Raw genomic sequence first — 16,995 nt, 5'->3', positions numbered from 1 at the left:
CACCCCCTCACCACAGTGTTTCACGGATGAAGTGGTATGCTTCGGATCTTGGGTATTTCCTTCTCTCCTCTATACTTTGATCTTGCCATTACTGATATGTTAGTCTTCGTTTCATCTGTCCACAAGACTTTTTTCCAGAACTGTGGTTGCTCTTTTATGTACATCTTGGGTAAACTATAACCTGGCCATCCTATTTTTGAGGCTAACCAGTTGTTTGCATCTTGCCGTGTAGCCTCTGTATTTCGGTTCATGAAGTCTTCTGCGGACAGTGGTCATTAACAAATCTACACCTGACTCCTGAAGAGTGTTTCTGATCTGTCGGATGGGTGCTTGGGATTTTTCTTTATTGTAGAGAGAATTCTTCTGTCATCAGTTGTGGAGGTCTTCCTTAGCCTGCCAGTCCCTTTGCGATTAGTAAGCTCACCAGTGCTCTCTTTCTTCTTAATAATGTTCCAAACAGTTGATTTTGGTAAACCTAAGGTTTGGCTCATGTCTCTAACAGTTTTATTCTTGTTTCTCAGTCTCATAATGGCATCTTTGACTTTCATTGGCACAACTTTGGTCCTCGTGTTGATAAACAGCAATAAAGTTTCCAAATGTGATGGAAAAACTGAAGGAAAGACTAGGTGCTGAGAGGTCTCTTATACCTGCAATAAGGAGGCAATTAAACACACCTGAGCAATTACAAATGCCTGTGAAGCCATTTGTCCCAAACATTATGGTGCCCTGAAATTGGGGGGGGGGGGGACACTATGTATAAACACTTCTGCAATTTCTACATGGTGAAATCAAAATGTATTAAAATGGTCTTTAATAAAATCTGACAATGAGTACTTTAACCACATGTGATTGTTTTCTATTAAAAAACTCAAATTGTGGAGTACAGAGGCAAATAAATAAATGATGGGTCTTTGGCCCAAACATTATGGAGGGCACTGTATAGGTTTAAATTTAAAAAGTGGCATTTCAGTTTTTGAAGTTAGAAGTTTCAAACAAAGTATATTAAATTAGGAAAGATTTTATGTGCATTGTAGTGGCCTGGACGCGGTCAGAAAAAAAAAACTAGATGCCAGGCAGGTTCAAAGGTTCTTTACTGATAGTTGTGAGCATCCACTCACAATGATTTCCATCAAAGGGATGAAGAACTCCCAGAAACCCCCGAGCAGGAACCGGCAGCCTGTGGGCAGTCCCTCATCCCTGTCCCTCGAGTGCTGAGGGTGATGACCCAAGGAGTGGCCTAATATCCAGGGACTGCCACAGCATATTCTTTTAACCTGCAAACATCTATACTTCTATTTTGCCCTTTTGCTGATGTCATAACATCGGCGAAAGTAAATTGATGTAGTTCTAAAATACATCAGTGACATTGTGAGGGGTTCCATTTAAACCTTCTGTAATTTTAGCAGCACATTAGAGATAGGTGAATGTACTGTTGCATTATCTAGTCACAAAGATATGTGGAATACGATATCTAGTTATAAACTCACTGATATTCTCGCTGTCACTGATTTAAATTTAAGGTTTGTTGATCAACATGACTTGCCATTGGTATTTACACTTGTATCAAGCAGGTATATTTATCAATTTAATTACTTCAAATGTTATTACTGTATATTTGGTCCTAATCAAGAGCCAAGTATTGATGTTGGATCATTGATTATTTTAAATAGCAGTTGTTGCAACATTTGTACCAGAGAGATGTGGTCTAAAGTCAACACTTAAATATTGTAGATCGTGAATCATGACAGCTTAGAAAACATGGACATAGGCAAATAAAAAAGCTTAAATCTTTCTTAGAAATAGTTTATTTTAGGGATACAGCAGGGAAACAGGCCCTTTGGCCCACTGCGCCAACCAGCAATCCCCATACCCTATCACTATCCTACACACTAGAGACAATTTATAATCTTTACCAAAGCCAATTAACCAACAAACCTGGCAGTCTTTGGAATGTGGGAGGAAGCTGGAGCACCTGGGGAAAACCCACGCGGTCACGGGGAGAACGTACAAACTCCACACAGATAGCACCCGTAGTCAGGATCAAACCCGGGTCACTACTGTTGCGCCACTGTACCGCCCTTGAATTATTTTCTTTCTTTGACTATGAATGACTTCTTCATTGATTTAATGTCCTGCACTTGAACTTGATTTGACAAAGATAAAACATTGAAGGTTACTCGCCAGTATCACCTTCCGCTTGTGTGGTAGAACATTAAAAAAATACTTCATTACATCTGGTTAGAAAATTGGAGGGGTGTTAGGCAAGCAGATGGGAGTGATGCAATGCAGCTTTTTAAAGGACCTTTCCCACATTGTTTTTTAGCATTGTATTGGGCTCTGATTATTGATATGTTAGACAGAGAAAATACCATATGAACAAGTAGGAATGAACATAAGTATTGTGCAAAAAAGAGGTAGCATAGAATATTGAAACTGACTACAAGATCAAAAGGCTGAACCCATGAATATAATGGTTAACACGAAAAACTTATATTAAGAAAGTGGAAAATGTTGGGAGGAAGGTTATCTTATGAAATGAAATTCAGATCCAAGAGAAGACAATTTAAAACATTTTATTAAATTTATACGTTCACAGTTTTATGTCACTGTGAAAGATTGCATTTAAAGCTACTGTGAATTCAGCAGTTCACTGCTTTTGGGGAAGATTTTCCAAGACAATAGTAAAAATGTTATGCCTTAGATCCCTTAACAACATCCTGGGGCTCAGCATACTAGAAACCGAGTGAGCCAGCTCTATAAACACTGAGACTGCAAGAGAATGACAGAGGCTCAAGTCCCGTGACAGGAGTCTCATCTCTAGACTACTAATATCAAGATGCAATCCAGGAACGTGACTAGGATGCTTTCCACTTGCCTTGATGTAACAAAGCTCAAAAGGCTTGTCACAATGCACTTTAAAATTCACATCACTATCATCATTAACATCAGATTTAAATGTACAACTGAATAGACTGAAATTCCATTTGATGTTTTGTCTGCTTTTGATTACTGAATAGGTCAGCCTTTGCTACGAATGTTATATTTTCAAATGGAATACAATATTTTTCAGGTACTAAACTATTCCCATATCTGATCTTGAGTGGTGGTGGGGGATTGATGATAGCAGGCATATTCAATTGGTCTGAAGCAGGGTCCTGGCCCAAAATATTGTCTGTCCATTCCCTCCACAAATGCTGCCTGATTTGCTGAGGTCCTTGAACACTTGTGTCTTGCTCAATATATCTGCAGTTCATTGTGACTGTCAGTATTCAATTGATAATGCTTTCAGTATTATTTCAAGCATAGTGAATTTAAGCATTTCTAGGATTTTAAAATGTTACCAAGATTTTCTCTTAAGTTTAATTTTGAAATCCTTTGGTTCTTTCATGTGGATGGCAAGATTCTGTAACAAACTCAGATAATTGGTGTTGTTTGTACCTCCAGTGCCTCTAAGCCTGAAATATATCACCTAATAATAGCTAATTAATCCATTGATTGGGTTTGCATTTTTAGAATGGAAAATTTATTTTTGTTTGTCTAATGAAAATAATGGAAACTTGTTCTTTTAAGATTGGCACAAAACGAAGTATGTGCTACGTTAGTTTATATTTTTGTTTTTAGCCCAGTGAATATTAACATTAAATTTACAGGAATACTTGTGGGTCTTAAATGTAAAGTTATATTTGTAAAACAACAAATTTAAATTACAGTTAGTAAATATCCAACTAAAAGACAGGAAAGTCATTAATTTAAATGCATTATTCTATAAAATTCCTTTGATAATGCAGCCCACTCTCAGTAAATGCTGCACCTAAAGTGTCAACCTAGATGATGTGCCAACATTTTGGAATGCAAGTCTTTGACAGCAGTGAGATGTTATCACTGGATGAACCTTGATTATTATTTATTTTATTTGGATTATTTGACAACTGACCGACATCTACTACAAACCCACTGACTCCCATGGCTATCTGGACTACACTTCTTCCCACCCTGCTTCCTGTAAGGACTCTATCCCCAATCCCAATTCCGCCGTCTGCGCCGCATCTGCACTCAGGGTGAGGTGTTCCAAACCAGGGCATCGGAGGTGTCCTCATTCTATAGGGAATGGGGGTTCCCTTCTTCGACTATAGATGAGGCTTTCACCAGGGTCTCTATATCCCGTAGCTCCGCTCTCACTCCCCATCCCCCCCAATCGTAACAAGGACAGAGTTACCCTTGTCCTCGCCTTCCACCCTAACAGCCGTCACATACAACAGATAATCCTCCTACATTTTCACCACCTCCAACAGGATCCCACCACTGGCCACATCTTCCCATTTCCTCCCCTTTTGGCTTTCCGCAGAGACCGCTCCCTCCGTAACTCCCTGGTCAATTTGTCCCTTCCCACCCAAACCACCCCCTCCCCTAGTACCTTCCCTTGCAACCGCAGGAAATGCTATACTTGTCACTTCACCTCCCTTCATCCAAGGACCCAAGCAGTCTTTCCTGGTGAGGTAGAGGTTCACCTGCACCTCCTCCAGCCTCACCTTTTGCATCCGCTGCTCTAGGTGGCAACTGCTCTACATCGGTGAGACCAAGCGTATGCTTGGCGATCGCTTCGCCCAACACCTCCGCACAGTTCGCATTAACCAACCCGATCTCCCGGTGGCTCAGCATTTCAACTCCACCTCCCATTCCGTATCCGACCTTTCTGTCCTGGGCCTCCTCCATGGCCAGAGTGAGTCCTACCGCAAATTGTAGGAGCAGCACCTCATATTTCGCTTGGGTAGTTTACACCCCAGCGATATGAACATTGACTTCTCCAATTTCAGGTAGTCTTTGCTTTCTCCCTCCTTCCCCTCCCCTTCCCAGCTCTCCCACGGCCCACTGTCTCCGCCTCTTCCTTTCTTCTTCCCGCCACCCCCCACATCAGTCTGAAGAAAGGTCTTGACCCGAAACGTCACGTATTCCTTCCCTCCATAGATACTGCCTCACCCACTGAGTTTCTCCAGCAATTTTGTCTACCTTGATTATTTTTTGGTAGTTGATCCAATCGATCAGTGACCTACATTAATTCACTTGAGAACCACACTAAATATTAATGAATTTAATTTGTAGTAATCATATTGAACTGCGGAGACTTGTTCCGATAATTACTTTTTTTTATAATGGAAAAGGTATTGATATTGCCTAAGATGACTGGAAATTATTGCTGGATATTGATGACCATGGTTACTTGACACTTGCTCTTTCCGAGACTGGATGCAAAGATTCTGCCTCACTGGCCCTGCAAGCACTCCAGTTCAGCAGCAAGGCAGGAATGGCAGCATGTCACAGTATTTTGAAGGACCTGCCTACCACCCCTGCCTATCATCCCTGATAACCTTCCAGGGAATCTTCAGGCTTAAAGAAGCGCCACCTACCGATATTCTCCAGGGATGCTGCCTCCCACTGAGTTACTCCAGCACTTTGTGTCTTAGCCTTTCAGAGAAGACACAGTTTGAGAAATCGAATTAGATTTACAGATGGAAGGGACAGAAGAAACACTTCTTGAATTACTATGAGATGATAAAACAGGAGTTGTTTGTTCAACCACTTTAGCCTGTCCCACTGATCTAGGCCACATATAGGTATCTTAAAACTTGTAGTTTAGGCTAAAATATACCCATGGGTTAAGATAAATTAATATAAGCAGGGGAAGAAACAAAACTAAAGGAGGGGAACAATGAACATCCCTGGCATGATCTTTGCTGACTGTCAAAAATTATTGACTTTTGTCTTTGGCCTCTCATACTGTTCTAATGTAAGCTCAAGGAATAGCACTTCATCTTCTGGCTAGCCAGATTGCAACATTTTAGTCTTGGAAAATCATTTCCAGATTTTTATTTCAGATTTCCAGCCTTCACAATATTTTCCTTTGGTAAATTCAGATGATTCTGCTGCTCCCATTTGCCCTTCCTCCTTTGTTTCATTAATTGTCCTTTCTCATCTTTCACTTCCTTCTGCCATAGCCCTTGCCTTTTGCACTGTTCTTGTTGCATGATAGGAATAGGAACACTTTACTTTATTGTCGCATGTGACTAGGCACAGTGAAATTCTTTGCTTGCATACACAATCTACACAAATAGCAGCCACCTACAGTGCTGACAAAGTAACAAAGCACGCCAGCTCCCTCTTTTGTCTCCCCCCCCAACTGACCCCACGCCGGCTCCCCATTTATTAAGATCTGCTGCACGATAGTACAAATTCAAATGTTTCCCATTTGTTTACAGAATTTTAATTAACGTCCATTTATCCAGGTCAACTTATTGTCCCATTTGATTGGTTGATTTGATTTTTCAGGTAATGATTATCTAGTGGACAGCAAATTACTCCTGCAGCAGTTCACAAGATTTTATTTTTAAAAACTAAATTAAATCCCAAAGCACTGTTTCTTTCATTAAAACAATTGAACATAATGTCAAATCATATTTAAAATAATACTTTATTGTTACGAATCTCCAATATATGCTGGGTTGCAATCTGCTAATAAGAGAGGATGGATATAGGCATTGCAGTAAATCTTTCCAAATGGTGTATGATGTAAAATACTGCATATTAGTCATTGCCAATAGAAATGAAGCCCGTTAGATGAAACGGGTTGTATAAATATGGATACACAATTGGCCACAGGGTAAAAACATAGTGATATAAGCTATTTAATAGATAAAAGCATTGTATACAGTGGTGTTGGAATGTTTTAGGAGTCAGAATATTTTATTTGATTGATCCATTTTTTAATATATGAGAGAACAGACTGGCAAATTATCCTAAAGTATAATTAACATATGTACTATTTTTTTCTTAAAATAAGAATCCTACACAGGTAGGAACTGCACTTCAAGTTTTCTACAACCTTGGAACCTTGAAAGAGACCATCAGTAATGTAGTAGATGGGTATAAGGTGTCTCTTGAAGATAATATCTCCAGCGCTTTGGATATAAAAGTGTTAACTCAGCCAGTTCAGACCACCTTGAGAGGTAATTTTAACAATATGATCATAGAAAAAGCAGTTATTAGGATAATTGAAAGATCTTCATAATTTACCCTAAACCCTGTGGATGTATTCATGTTTGCGTTTCTCCATGCTTCTCCAGCAGGACCTGGGCGAGCCACAATGCCTGCCCTGGGCAACACACCAGCTTTCCGCGCTGCCCTTTGGACAAATATGGAGAAACTTATGGATCAGATTTGCGCTGCATGTGGACAAGTAAGATTTTGTTGATCTGTTGTTATTAAATTGAATTAGGAGTTGCATCTCATCAATCACTCAGTTTTTCTTCATTTATTGATTTTTAAATCTACATTTATAGCATCCACCTGCAGGGCCATTAAGATCTTCAGCACTGATTCCATCCTCAGCAGTTGTAACACTCATGTTATGAGTCAGAAAGTTTATGGGTTTAAGTCACATTCTGTGAGTCAAGCAGATATCTAACTTGATGTTAACTGTGTCATTTTGGCACCACAGATGGCACTTTGCTCTGAATTTAAAGGTTGTTGATTCAAGCTCCATAACCCATCACAGTGCATACCCATTTCTCCCACTACCCAAGTCACCCCTCCTTCCTCCCCCTCACCATCCCCACAACCCTCCTCTACCATCCCCTAGTCTCTCTTTTCCAGCTTTATCCCTCCCCCACCTCCAACTCCATCAGTCAAAAAAAAACTCCGATCTGAATCAACGTATGTCCATTCCCCTCCCCAGATATTACCTGACACGCTGAATTTTTCCAACAGATTGTGAATTGCTCATGATTCCATTATCTACAGTTTCTTGTGTTTTCTCCTTATCGTCATTCTAGACAGCTGCACAGCCTGCGTCCCAATATCTATTTCAAAAACTTCAGATAGTCAGCTTTTCCTATTTGTCACAACTGATTAGTTCTCATGCAGCATAATTTATCGACCGTAACTCGGTGTGTGTCTCTCTCTCCTCAGATGCTGTACACATAAATAGTTGGTACCTCAAAAATAGATCTAACAAAAACAAATCTCGTAATTTTTCAATTCAGAAAATTAAAATGTGGCTACTTCTGAGCTATGCGGGCCATCTTAAGGATCTTTTAGAAAAAACTAAATGCATAATGGGCTCCAGGTTAAACCTAAATTGGAGAATTTCAGATTTCTACTTTGTTTCATTGCTGAGCCATGTGCAGGACACATGGACATTATATTTTAATATAGATCTTTAGATTGATTAAGATGAAAGTATGAAAGTATTATCGGCTCTTCCGTTAAAGTGCATCTCCAGAATCTTCCTATGCATTATTATACATCTTTAGTGAGTTTGACTCGGTGAGAAGCACATTCGATTGGACTTTAGATATTAGACTTTAGAGATACAGCGGGGAAACGGGCCCTTTGGCCCATCGAGTCTGTGACGACCAGCGATTACCCAGAACACTAGCACTATCCTACACACAATGGACAATTTACAATTTACAGAAGCCAATTAACCTACAAACCTATATGTTTTTGGAGTTTGGGAGGTAACTGAAGCACCTGGAGTAAGCCCACGCAGTCATAGGGTAAACATATATACTCCGTATAGACAGCACTTGTAGTCAGGCTCGAACCCTGGTATCTGGCACCGTAAGGCAGCAACTCTACCACTGCAAGACTGTGCCTCCCAGATTACCCACTGATTTTACAGTCTACCATTGTTTCAACTTTATTGTGCTTTCGATGAGCATACATACTTGGGGATACCACTCATATCAGTTTCAGAACTAAAGATTTGCATGCTTTTTTTTCACATTTATTATTTCAGTGATAGTTTTCATAACCTGAATTTTTCTTTCATGCAAATATTTACAGAATCGTTGAGAAAATATCTTGGAGCGGAAGTCCTATATCTTACAATTACAATGTTGTGAAATAATCCATTATGGGGTTACAACAATTCCCATTCAATACTATTGAATTTCATTTGAAGAATGAAGAAAATAGCACATGCAATTAACAAGTATTGATGTCTTCCTATTTCTGTACCTTTTGATGCGAAACTGATGATTTATTTTCCTTAGGTACAGCACTTACAGAAGGTCTTGACAAAGAAAAGGGATCCTGTGACACATGTCTGTTTTATTGACGAAATAGCCAAGGTAATATAGCTTGTAATATCTCAGCACATCTAGTAGCTCATGTTATTTTCTAATATTGCTCAGTTGGTTTCTGTCCCCTGCATCCCATTCAACAGTACTTCATTTTCTCTCTCAGAGAACATCGCCACTGTCTTTATGCCTTCTTCAGCCTCTGCCTCCTATGTGCAGACATAATATGTGTTGTTGCTAGGTGGCTGCCGTGGAAATGTCCCTAAGGGCCAATGCAGTTCTTTAACTACCTTACACTGAAGTAGTGACCATTGCAGTAAATTGAGAATGGTCATGTCAGACCTGACAGGGTACAATTTAATGCAATTTTTTTTAGGTAGTAGCCATGCAATGCTGACATTTGTTTCCTGTCAATCTCACTTTTTAGGGGGGCGATATTTGGTGCTGGCGCCAGACGCAATGATGTTTTACTGCACTAAAAATGATGAAAGCTCGAGAGGATGCAGGGAGTCCACAAGGCTGTTGCCTTGGCTAGGGGGCTTGAGTTAGAAAGAGAAATATGGGTAGACTGCGAATATTTTTCCTGGATCAAAGGAGATTGATGGATGACCCTTATAGAGGTTTATAAAGGTATAAGAGGTTAGAGAGGGTAGAAAGTCACAGTCATTCTCCCCATGGTAAAGGGTTGAAAACTAGAGGCTTAAGTTAAAAGGGGAAAGATTTAAATGGGATCTGAGGGGACCATTTTTCCCACACTGAAGATGATGGGCATATGGAACAATATGCTAGAGGACAAAGTGGAAGAAGGTACAATTACAATGTTTAAAAAAAATAAAAATAATTCCAGCATTAAGATTTTATAATTATACATTTTATTTAATCTATTTAACCCTTGAAGGAAAGCAAACCACATATAAACCTCAGAACAAGAGAACATCTCCCATGGCTCATTTATTAAGAGTGCACGAAAGGTTATTGTGAAAAATAACAGTTCATGGTGTAGGTGGGGGCATATTGATGTGGATTGGAGATTGGATGAGTAGGCATAAATGTTCTTTTTGTGGTTTGGCAAAAGGTAACAAGTAGCGCCGAAGGGATTGGTGTGGGGGCCTCAACTCTTACAATTCATATAACTGAATTAAGGTACTGCCAGATGGTCGCTGAATTTGATTAAGGCACAAAGATAGGAAAGTAAGTTGTGAAGAGGCTTTAGGGGCCTCCAGATATTACAAATAAAACACAAAGTACTTGTGCTATAATTTCAGGATAAGCGCTAAGAAACCAAGCCCAAAACCAAAGTATTATCTAGCTAAATACACCAACGTACAATAAATGACTCCATATGCAAATAAAACCCAGTTACCTACATGTTAGCTCTTAAAAATAACTAATCCTGCGGATGCAAGTAAATTATTGGGGTTATCAAGTGGGCATCTCCCTTCATTGGTGTTTCGTTGTGTTAGGCTCATGATACCCCGGGAAGGCTCAACAGTTGGTTCTGGCATCCCAGAACAACCCCCCTCAATACCTGCTCTCACCAACTATGCTACTAGTAGCCATTAAATAAACAAAGCTGCTGCCAATTAGCTCACTCTAACAAATGCTAAATACCTGCATCCTATCTTCCACTAATCCTAGTCCATCATTAAGCTTGTAACATCACAAATATCACCCTTGCATAAGACCGGGGTACACTTGCACTGATGACAATTACAAAGGAATACACATACTGCATGTCATACATTTCCTTTCTGCCTCCAATTGACACTTTTTTCTCCACCAAATCCATCTAGTGCCTTGCTCTGCTGCCTCTGATATTTGCCTTACAGCCTGATGCAAATTGTCCACAAATTTCTAGCTCACCAAATAGTGATGTGGTCGATCTCGCTATGAAACCTCTACAACCCACCTCTACCGGACGTAGTCTTGCTCTCCATCCTCGCTGCGCAACTTCTGCTGCCGAGTCTACATATCTAAGCTTTTTCCTTTCATGCCCCATAAGTTCTCCCAAGGCACTGCCAGTTCTATAAAATACACTATCCAGTGACTAACTGACCATAACACTATATCAGGCCTCAAACTAGTGGTAATTATTTCCGGCAGAACAACAAGCTTTCCTCCTAAATCTACCCACATCTCCCAATCATTGGCTCCCTGTAACTGGCCTGAATTATCTGCGAACTTCCCTCTATCTTTCTCTCCCTCACGGATAAAATTAATTGCTGCACTCCCAGTCCGGATGCCTACTGAATTCACCTGTACTCCTCTCAATTGCTGCAGCTATGCAATTCAATACCTGGTTTTGCCGCCAAGTATATCGACCCTGGGAAGAGCTAGTCCTATATCCTGATAAAATATGCTTCAACGTTGCCACCTCTGAACACAAGGGACACGCTGGGTCCCCACCTTCCCATTGTATGAGGTTCTGGGGTGATGGCAGCCCATCATAAATAGCCCTTCTAAGGAAACTTACATGACCCGCCTCCATGCACCACAGGTTCCTCCAGCTAAACCTCCTCTTTTCTACACTCCCAGTTCATCCACTGTCCCTGCTTAACCTGAGCACTGCCCTTACACATCTGACTGCTTCTTCCTGATGACGTACCTGCTCGACAACCAATCTCCTCCTCTCTCGTGGATCTGCCGTACTCCTGTGCTGAGATCGAAAGGGTCTGTCCCACTCGGCTGTCATTTGCACGTAATTTACGCGACATCATTTACGAGTCACGACGCACGCATGGTGCGTGATGACATAGGTAGTGACGAGCAGCCGCGCGCGGTGTCGCAGGATTTTGTGATGTACAAACTCTTTGCGTGCCATCTGCGTGACGGGCAATTGACGGCCAAGTGGGACAGGCCCTTAAGCCTCATTTCCCTTGCTGCAGCTTACCAACAAAGTCTTGTTAGCCTCTGAGCTGCTTGTGCTTCCTGTACTGCCTGCTTCGAGTTCCACTTCCTGTCCCTAATTACACTTGGCACCAGATTACTATATATCAATGATGTTCCAAACAGTTGATTTTGGCTCATGTCTCTAACAGTTTTATTCTTGTTTCTCAGTCTCATACTGGCTTCTTTGACTTTAATTGGTAGAACTTTAGTCCTCATGTTGATAAACAGCAATAAAAGTTTCCAAAGGTGATGGAAAGACTGGAGGAAAGACTAGGTGCTGTGAGCTATCTTGTGGCGATTTTTCAGACGACTGCCGGTAACTGTCAAGTTGCCGGCAGTTGCCTGAAAAACCGGCAACTGGAACGGTAACTGTCAGAGTCGAACATGAACACACGAACACGGGGACACACGAACACACAGACACACAGCCACAGACACAGACACACCCACCTTCCTTCACCAGCCCTTTATGCAGGCGGGGGACAGGGCAAGTGGGGGAAGGGCTGCCTGAGTGAAATTCACACGGTGCAAAACCAATGTGATACAGACACACACCGTGATGACCAGGAAGGTTGGCGCTGTAATTAAGAAGCTAAAAAGCACAGTCCTTTATAAGAGGGGGGGAGAAGGGGAGAGAAGGAGTGGAAACAACTTTTAAGAAGCCAGAGATACACGGCTGTGAAGCTCGGCGGACATTAACACTACCAGTCGGTTATCCATGGTTCTGAAAACTACTGCTTATGTTTTTTTTCCCTAATGTGCCAATGAAATTCACCGGTCAGCACCGGCTACAACCTACGAGAACCTTTGAGAACCTTCGACCTCCTGGCAGCCCACTGGGACCTCCTAGCGACCCATCTACGGCACGAGAATTCTCTGCTACTCTTCATTCTAGTCACTGCTAATTTTTCACCATGTTGAAAAATTTGCGCCGGCCATAATGAGGCCGTGACTAGATCCGAGAATGCAGGAACTCCTCATGACCATGAAGGCAACTCAACGGCAACCACCCGCGAACATGTGGCGACCATGTGGCGACTGCAAAGTCTCCCGCAGTCACCTAAAAAGTCACCTAAGTGGGACAGGCCCATTATACCTGCATTAAGGTGGCATTTAAACACACCTGAGTAATTACAAACACCTGTAAAGCCATCGGTCCCAAACATTATGTAGGGCACTGTAATTTATTGCAAAATCAAGTGCAAAGAGAGGGTAAAAGAAGATGGTATTAAGAAGAAGGGAGGTAACAGACTAAGTTTAAAACCATCACAAAATAATTTATGCTAGAATGGGAGGTCTCTACCATTCTTTTCGGTTATGGGTTAACAATTTGGAAAGTATTGCAGCTTCACGGCTGTGATATGTTCTGGTGTTGATTCTCTTGGCAGTTATTGCTTTTATCTGCATGTGAAGATACACAAAGTTGCTATCTGATTTGTATATTAATAATGGTGAACACAGTCTCACATTTGGCCCTAATGCAAATTAGACCAATATGAGTTGGTCGACGGCAGTGGAGGGTGAAGAGGGGAAAATAAAGGAGAATAGAAGATATGATCAATGTTTGATATCTTCCTAGTCAATCGGCCATGGGTTGTACTGTTTGTTCACTTCTCCACTGGAGTCTGAAGCCACTTGAACGAATATGAGTCGGGAGTTATGAATTAGTTCCTCTATAAAATAACCTTAAAGGGCCTGTCCCACTTTCATGACCTAACTCACGACCTCTGCCGAGTTTGCCCTTGACTCATAGTCGCAGCATGGTTGTCACGAGGTTGTAGGAGGTCGTAGGTAGGTCGTAGAGGGCCGTGATGCTAGTCGTAGCATGGCCGTCCGAAGGGGGGGTGCGTTGGGTGCGACCGCACCCCCCTATTTTCCCCCCGAGTAAGAAAAAATCCCGGGAAAAACAAAAATTCTGCTGGCCCACGCCGACCCTCGCTGCGCTTACGCCACCCCCGCTGGGCCCACGCAACCCCCGCTGGGCCCACGCAACCCCCGCTGGGCTCACGCAACCCCCGCCGACCCACTGCTGGGCCCACGCGACCCCCCGCTGGGCCCACGCGACCCCCCGCTGGGCCCACGCCACCCCCGCTGTGCCCACGCCACCCCCCACAGGGCCCACGCCAACCCCGCAGGGCCCACACCACACCCGCTGGCCCACACCAACCCCCCCTGGGCCCATGCCACCCCCGCTGACTCCTGCAGGGCCCACGCCACCCCCGCTGGGCCCACGCCACCCCAGTGACCCCTGCTGGGCCAACGCCATCCCCGCAATGCCCACGCCACACCCGCTGGGCCCACAACATCCCCGCAGGGCCCACGCCAACCCCACTGGGCCCACGCCGCCCCCACTGGGCCCACAACATCCCCACAGGGCCCACGACACCCCCGCTGGGCCCACAACATCCCCGCAGGGCCCACGACACCCCCGCTGGGCCCACAACATCCCCGCAGGGCCCACGCCAACCCCACTGGGCCCACGCCGCCCCCCCACTGGGCCCCAACATCCCCGCAGGGCCCACGACACCCCCGCTGGGCCCACAACATCCCCGCAGGGCCCACGACACCCCCGCTGGGCCCACGCCGCCCCCCGCTGGGCCCACGCCGCCCCCGCTGGGCCCACGCCACCCCCGCAATGCCCACGCTACCCCCGCAGGGCCCACACCATACCCGCTGGGCCCACACCATACCCGCTGGGCCCACACCATACCCGCTGGGACCACACCATTCCCGCTGGCCCACACCATACCCGCTGGGACCACACCATTCCCGCTGGGCCCACGCCGCCCCCGCTGGGCCTACGCCGCCCCCGCTGGGCCCACGCCGCCCCCGCTGGGCCCACGCCAGCCCCACTGGGCCCACGCCAGCCCCACTGGGCCCACGCCAGCCCCACTGGGCCCACGCCAGCCCCACTGGGCCCACGCCACCCCCACTGGGCCCACGTCACCCCCTACAAATATGTGTCAGTAGCCTAATCGTTAAAGAGTTAAAAGATAACCTAATCGATAAAGAGCTGAGAAGAGGAATCGGAGTTGCCAAGGAAAGGTACTCTGAGAAGGTGAGGAGCAAGCTCTCAGCTAGTGACTCTTCTTCAGTTTGGAAGGGCATGCAAGAAATCACCAGCTATAAGAGGAAAGCCCCCCGCTCTTTGGACAATCGTCAGCTGACCAACAACCTGAATGAGTTTTACTGCAGGTTTGAAAATCAGAAACGTAACCCTGGTACCCCCTCCCCAGCAAACACAGCCAGACCCCAGTCTGTAAAGAATGGTCCCATCTAAACTAGTCACACTCACACGCGTTTGGCCCATCTATATCTATCTATCTATATAATATTAAAACTCTGTGTGTGTCTGGCTGGCTGTGTGTGTTTCTGACTTGTGGCTACCAGCCTTTGATTCGTTGCTACGCCAACGCGAGACCCAGAGAGGCCGAGTTTTTTTCCATTTCGGTAGCGATTTCACTTTTCATTCCAAGTATCCACTCCTCATTAAATTTTGTCGTGTTTATGTACGCATTTTTAATAAAATCCTTCTCCCCCCCCCCCCCCCCCCCACTCACTCATTTTGTCGCCTTGTGCTGGCCAGCGACCATAACGGCTGCTGGCGCCTGCATCTCGCCTCAAACACGCCATTTAAAAACAGCCGCACTGCTGATTCCTGAGTCGCTTGAGTTGGAGGACCACGTCTCCCATGGGGGCTACGGGTAGGGAACGGCTGCGTTGGGGGAGCAGACCCAACGGGTCTGCACTTGGTCTAGTATTCATCTAAACCTGTCCTATCCATGTACGTGTCCAAATGTCTCTTAAACATTAGGATAGTCCCAGCCTTAAGTACTTCCTCTGGCAGCTTGTTACATACATACACCCAGCACCCTTTGTGTGAAAAAGCTACCTCAGATTCCTGTTAATTTCTGAAATATTGGTCATAAATTTGGTGTAAAAATGCTCCAAAATAAGGCTCAGAATGCATCAGAGAGCATCTAAAACCCCAGAGCTTCCAGGGCCCTTAAGCGGGTCCTGGACCCTGGCATCGAGCTTCGCGCTTATGATGTGCGCAGCGCGCACATTATTTCACATTAATTTTTTTGTAATCCTGTCATGCCACCCCCCTTTTTGGAAAGCTTTGTACGGGCCTGCATAGGTACTCGTGGCATCAAGTAGGTCGGAACATTTTTTCTAGCCTGATGAAAAATGTCCACGTAAAAAAGGTTGTGAATTAGGTCGTGAAAGGCCCTTAACATTTTTTCATTACTTAAGGGGCTTAAATTATTTAAATATCTATTCCTTAAAAAATATAGTTGTATATACATGTAATTTCTTTATTTGAGCATTTTAAAATGTTAAGGATTTTCAAACATGTTTTAATCTTATTGGTGTCGGCGTTAATCTTTATTTAATACTTTTTTAACAATGTGCAAAGTTGCTTCCCAATGTGCTGTATTTGAGAGTTACCATAGGCTGCTCATCAGTGGCTGTACATCTTGGATGTTGTTGGATTGATGTCTGACAGCAGCATGCACTGGAAACGCGAAAGGGAAAACAAATCACATTAAATTTTGCGAGGTTCTCCCTGAAATGATTACAAAGCACATTACTTTGCTGCCGTGCATACATTCTCAGTCAATGGAATTTTGATTAAAATAATATTTATAGATAATCTCTGCAAGTAACTGAAAATGTGCATTGATTTTCCTTCCTCAGGATAGTCACACAGACATTTTGTATGTTTTCTGGAACTCTGTTACTGCAATGCTGGCTCTGAAATTTCAGCAAGCAACAAACTGTAAGTCCTGCATTGACTTTTATATGTTGCAACTTTCCTCTGAAAATGGTAAAGAATTAAGTAAATTGAGTACTTTCATGAATGTCATATTATTATTAGTCAAGAGAGTTTATTGTCATGTGTCCCAGATAGGACAATGAAATTCTTGCTGGCTGCAGCACCACAGAGTATTGTAAGCATAAATACGGAACAGTTCAGTGTATCTAAATAGCATAGACCATACATATACACACATAAATAAACAGA

General features: G+C 43.6%; 1 protein-coding gene across 1 annotated transcript in view; it reads left to right on the top strand.

Annotated features, from left to right (window-relative positions):
• Positions 1 to 16,995, top strand: part of cog5 (component of oligomeric golgi complex 5) — a 105,343-nt gene that overhangs the window by 61,417 nt on the left and 26,931 nt on the right. Inside the window, exons 8-11 of the mRNA XM_055652993.1 lie at positions 6,836 to 7,001; positions 7,119 to 7,231; positions 9,051 to 9,128; positions 16,668 to 16,749. Coding sequence (XP_055508968.1) covers positions 6,836 to 7,001; positions 7,119 to 7,231; positions 9,051 to 9,128; positions 16,668 to 16,749 — 439 coding nt within the window. The remainder of the gene's footprint in view (positions 1 to 6,835; positions 7,002 to 7,118; positions 7,232 to 9,050; positions 9,129 to 16,667; positions 16,750 to 16,995) is intronic.

Source organism: Leucoraja erinacea, chromosome 22, assembly GCF_028641065.1.
Source record: "Leucoraja erinacea ecotype New England chromosome 22, Leri_hhj_1, whole genome shotgun sequence".
NCBI classification, from domain to species: Eukaryota; Metazoa; Chordata; class Chondrichthyes; order Rajiformes; family Rajidae; genus Leucoraja; species Leucoraja erinaceus.
The sequence above is the reverse complement of the archived record's forward strand: the minus strand, read 5'-3'. Positions and strand labels throughout refer to the sequence as shown.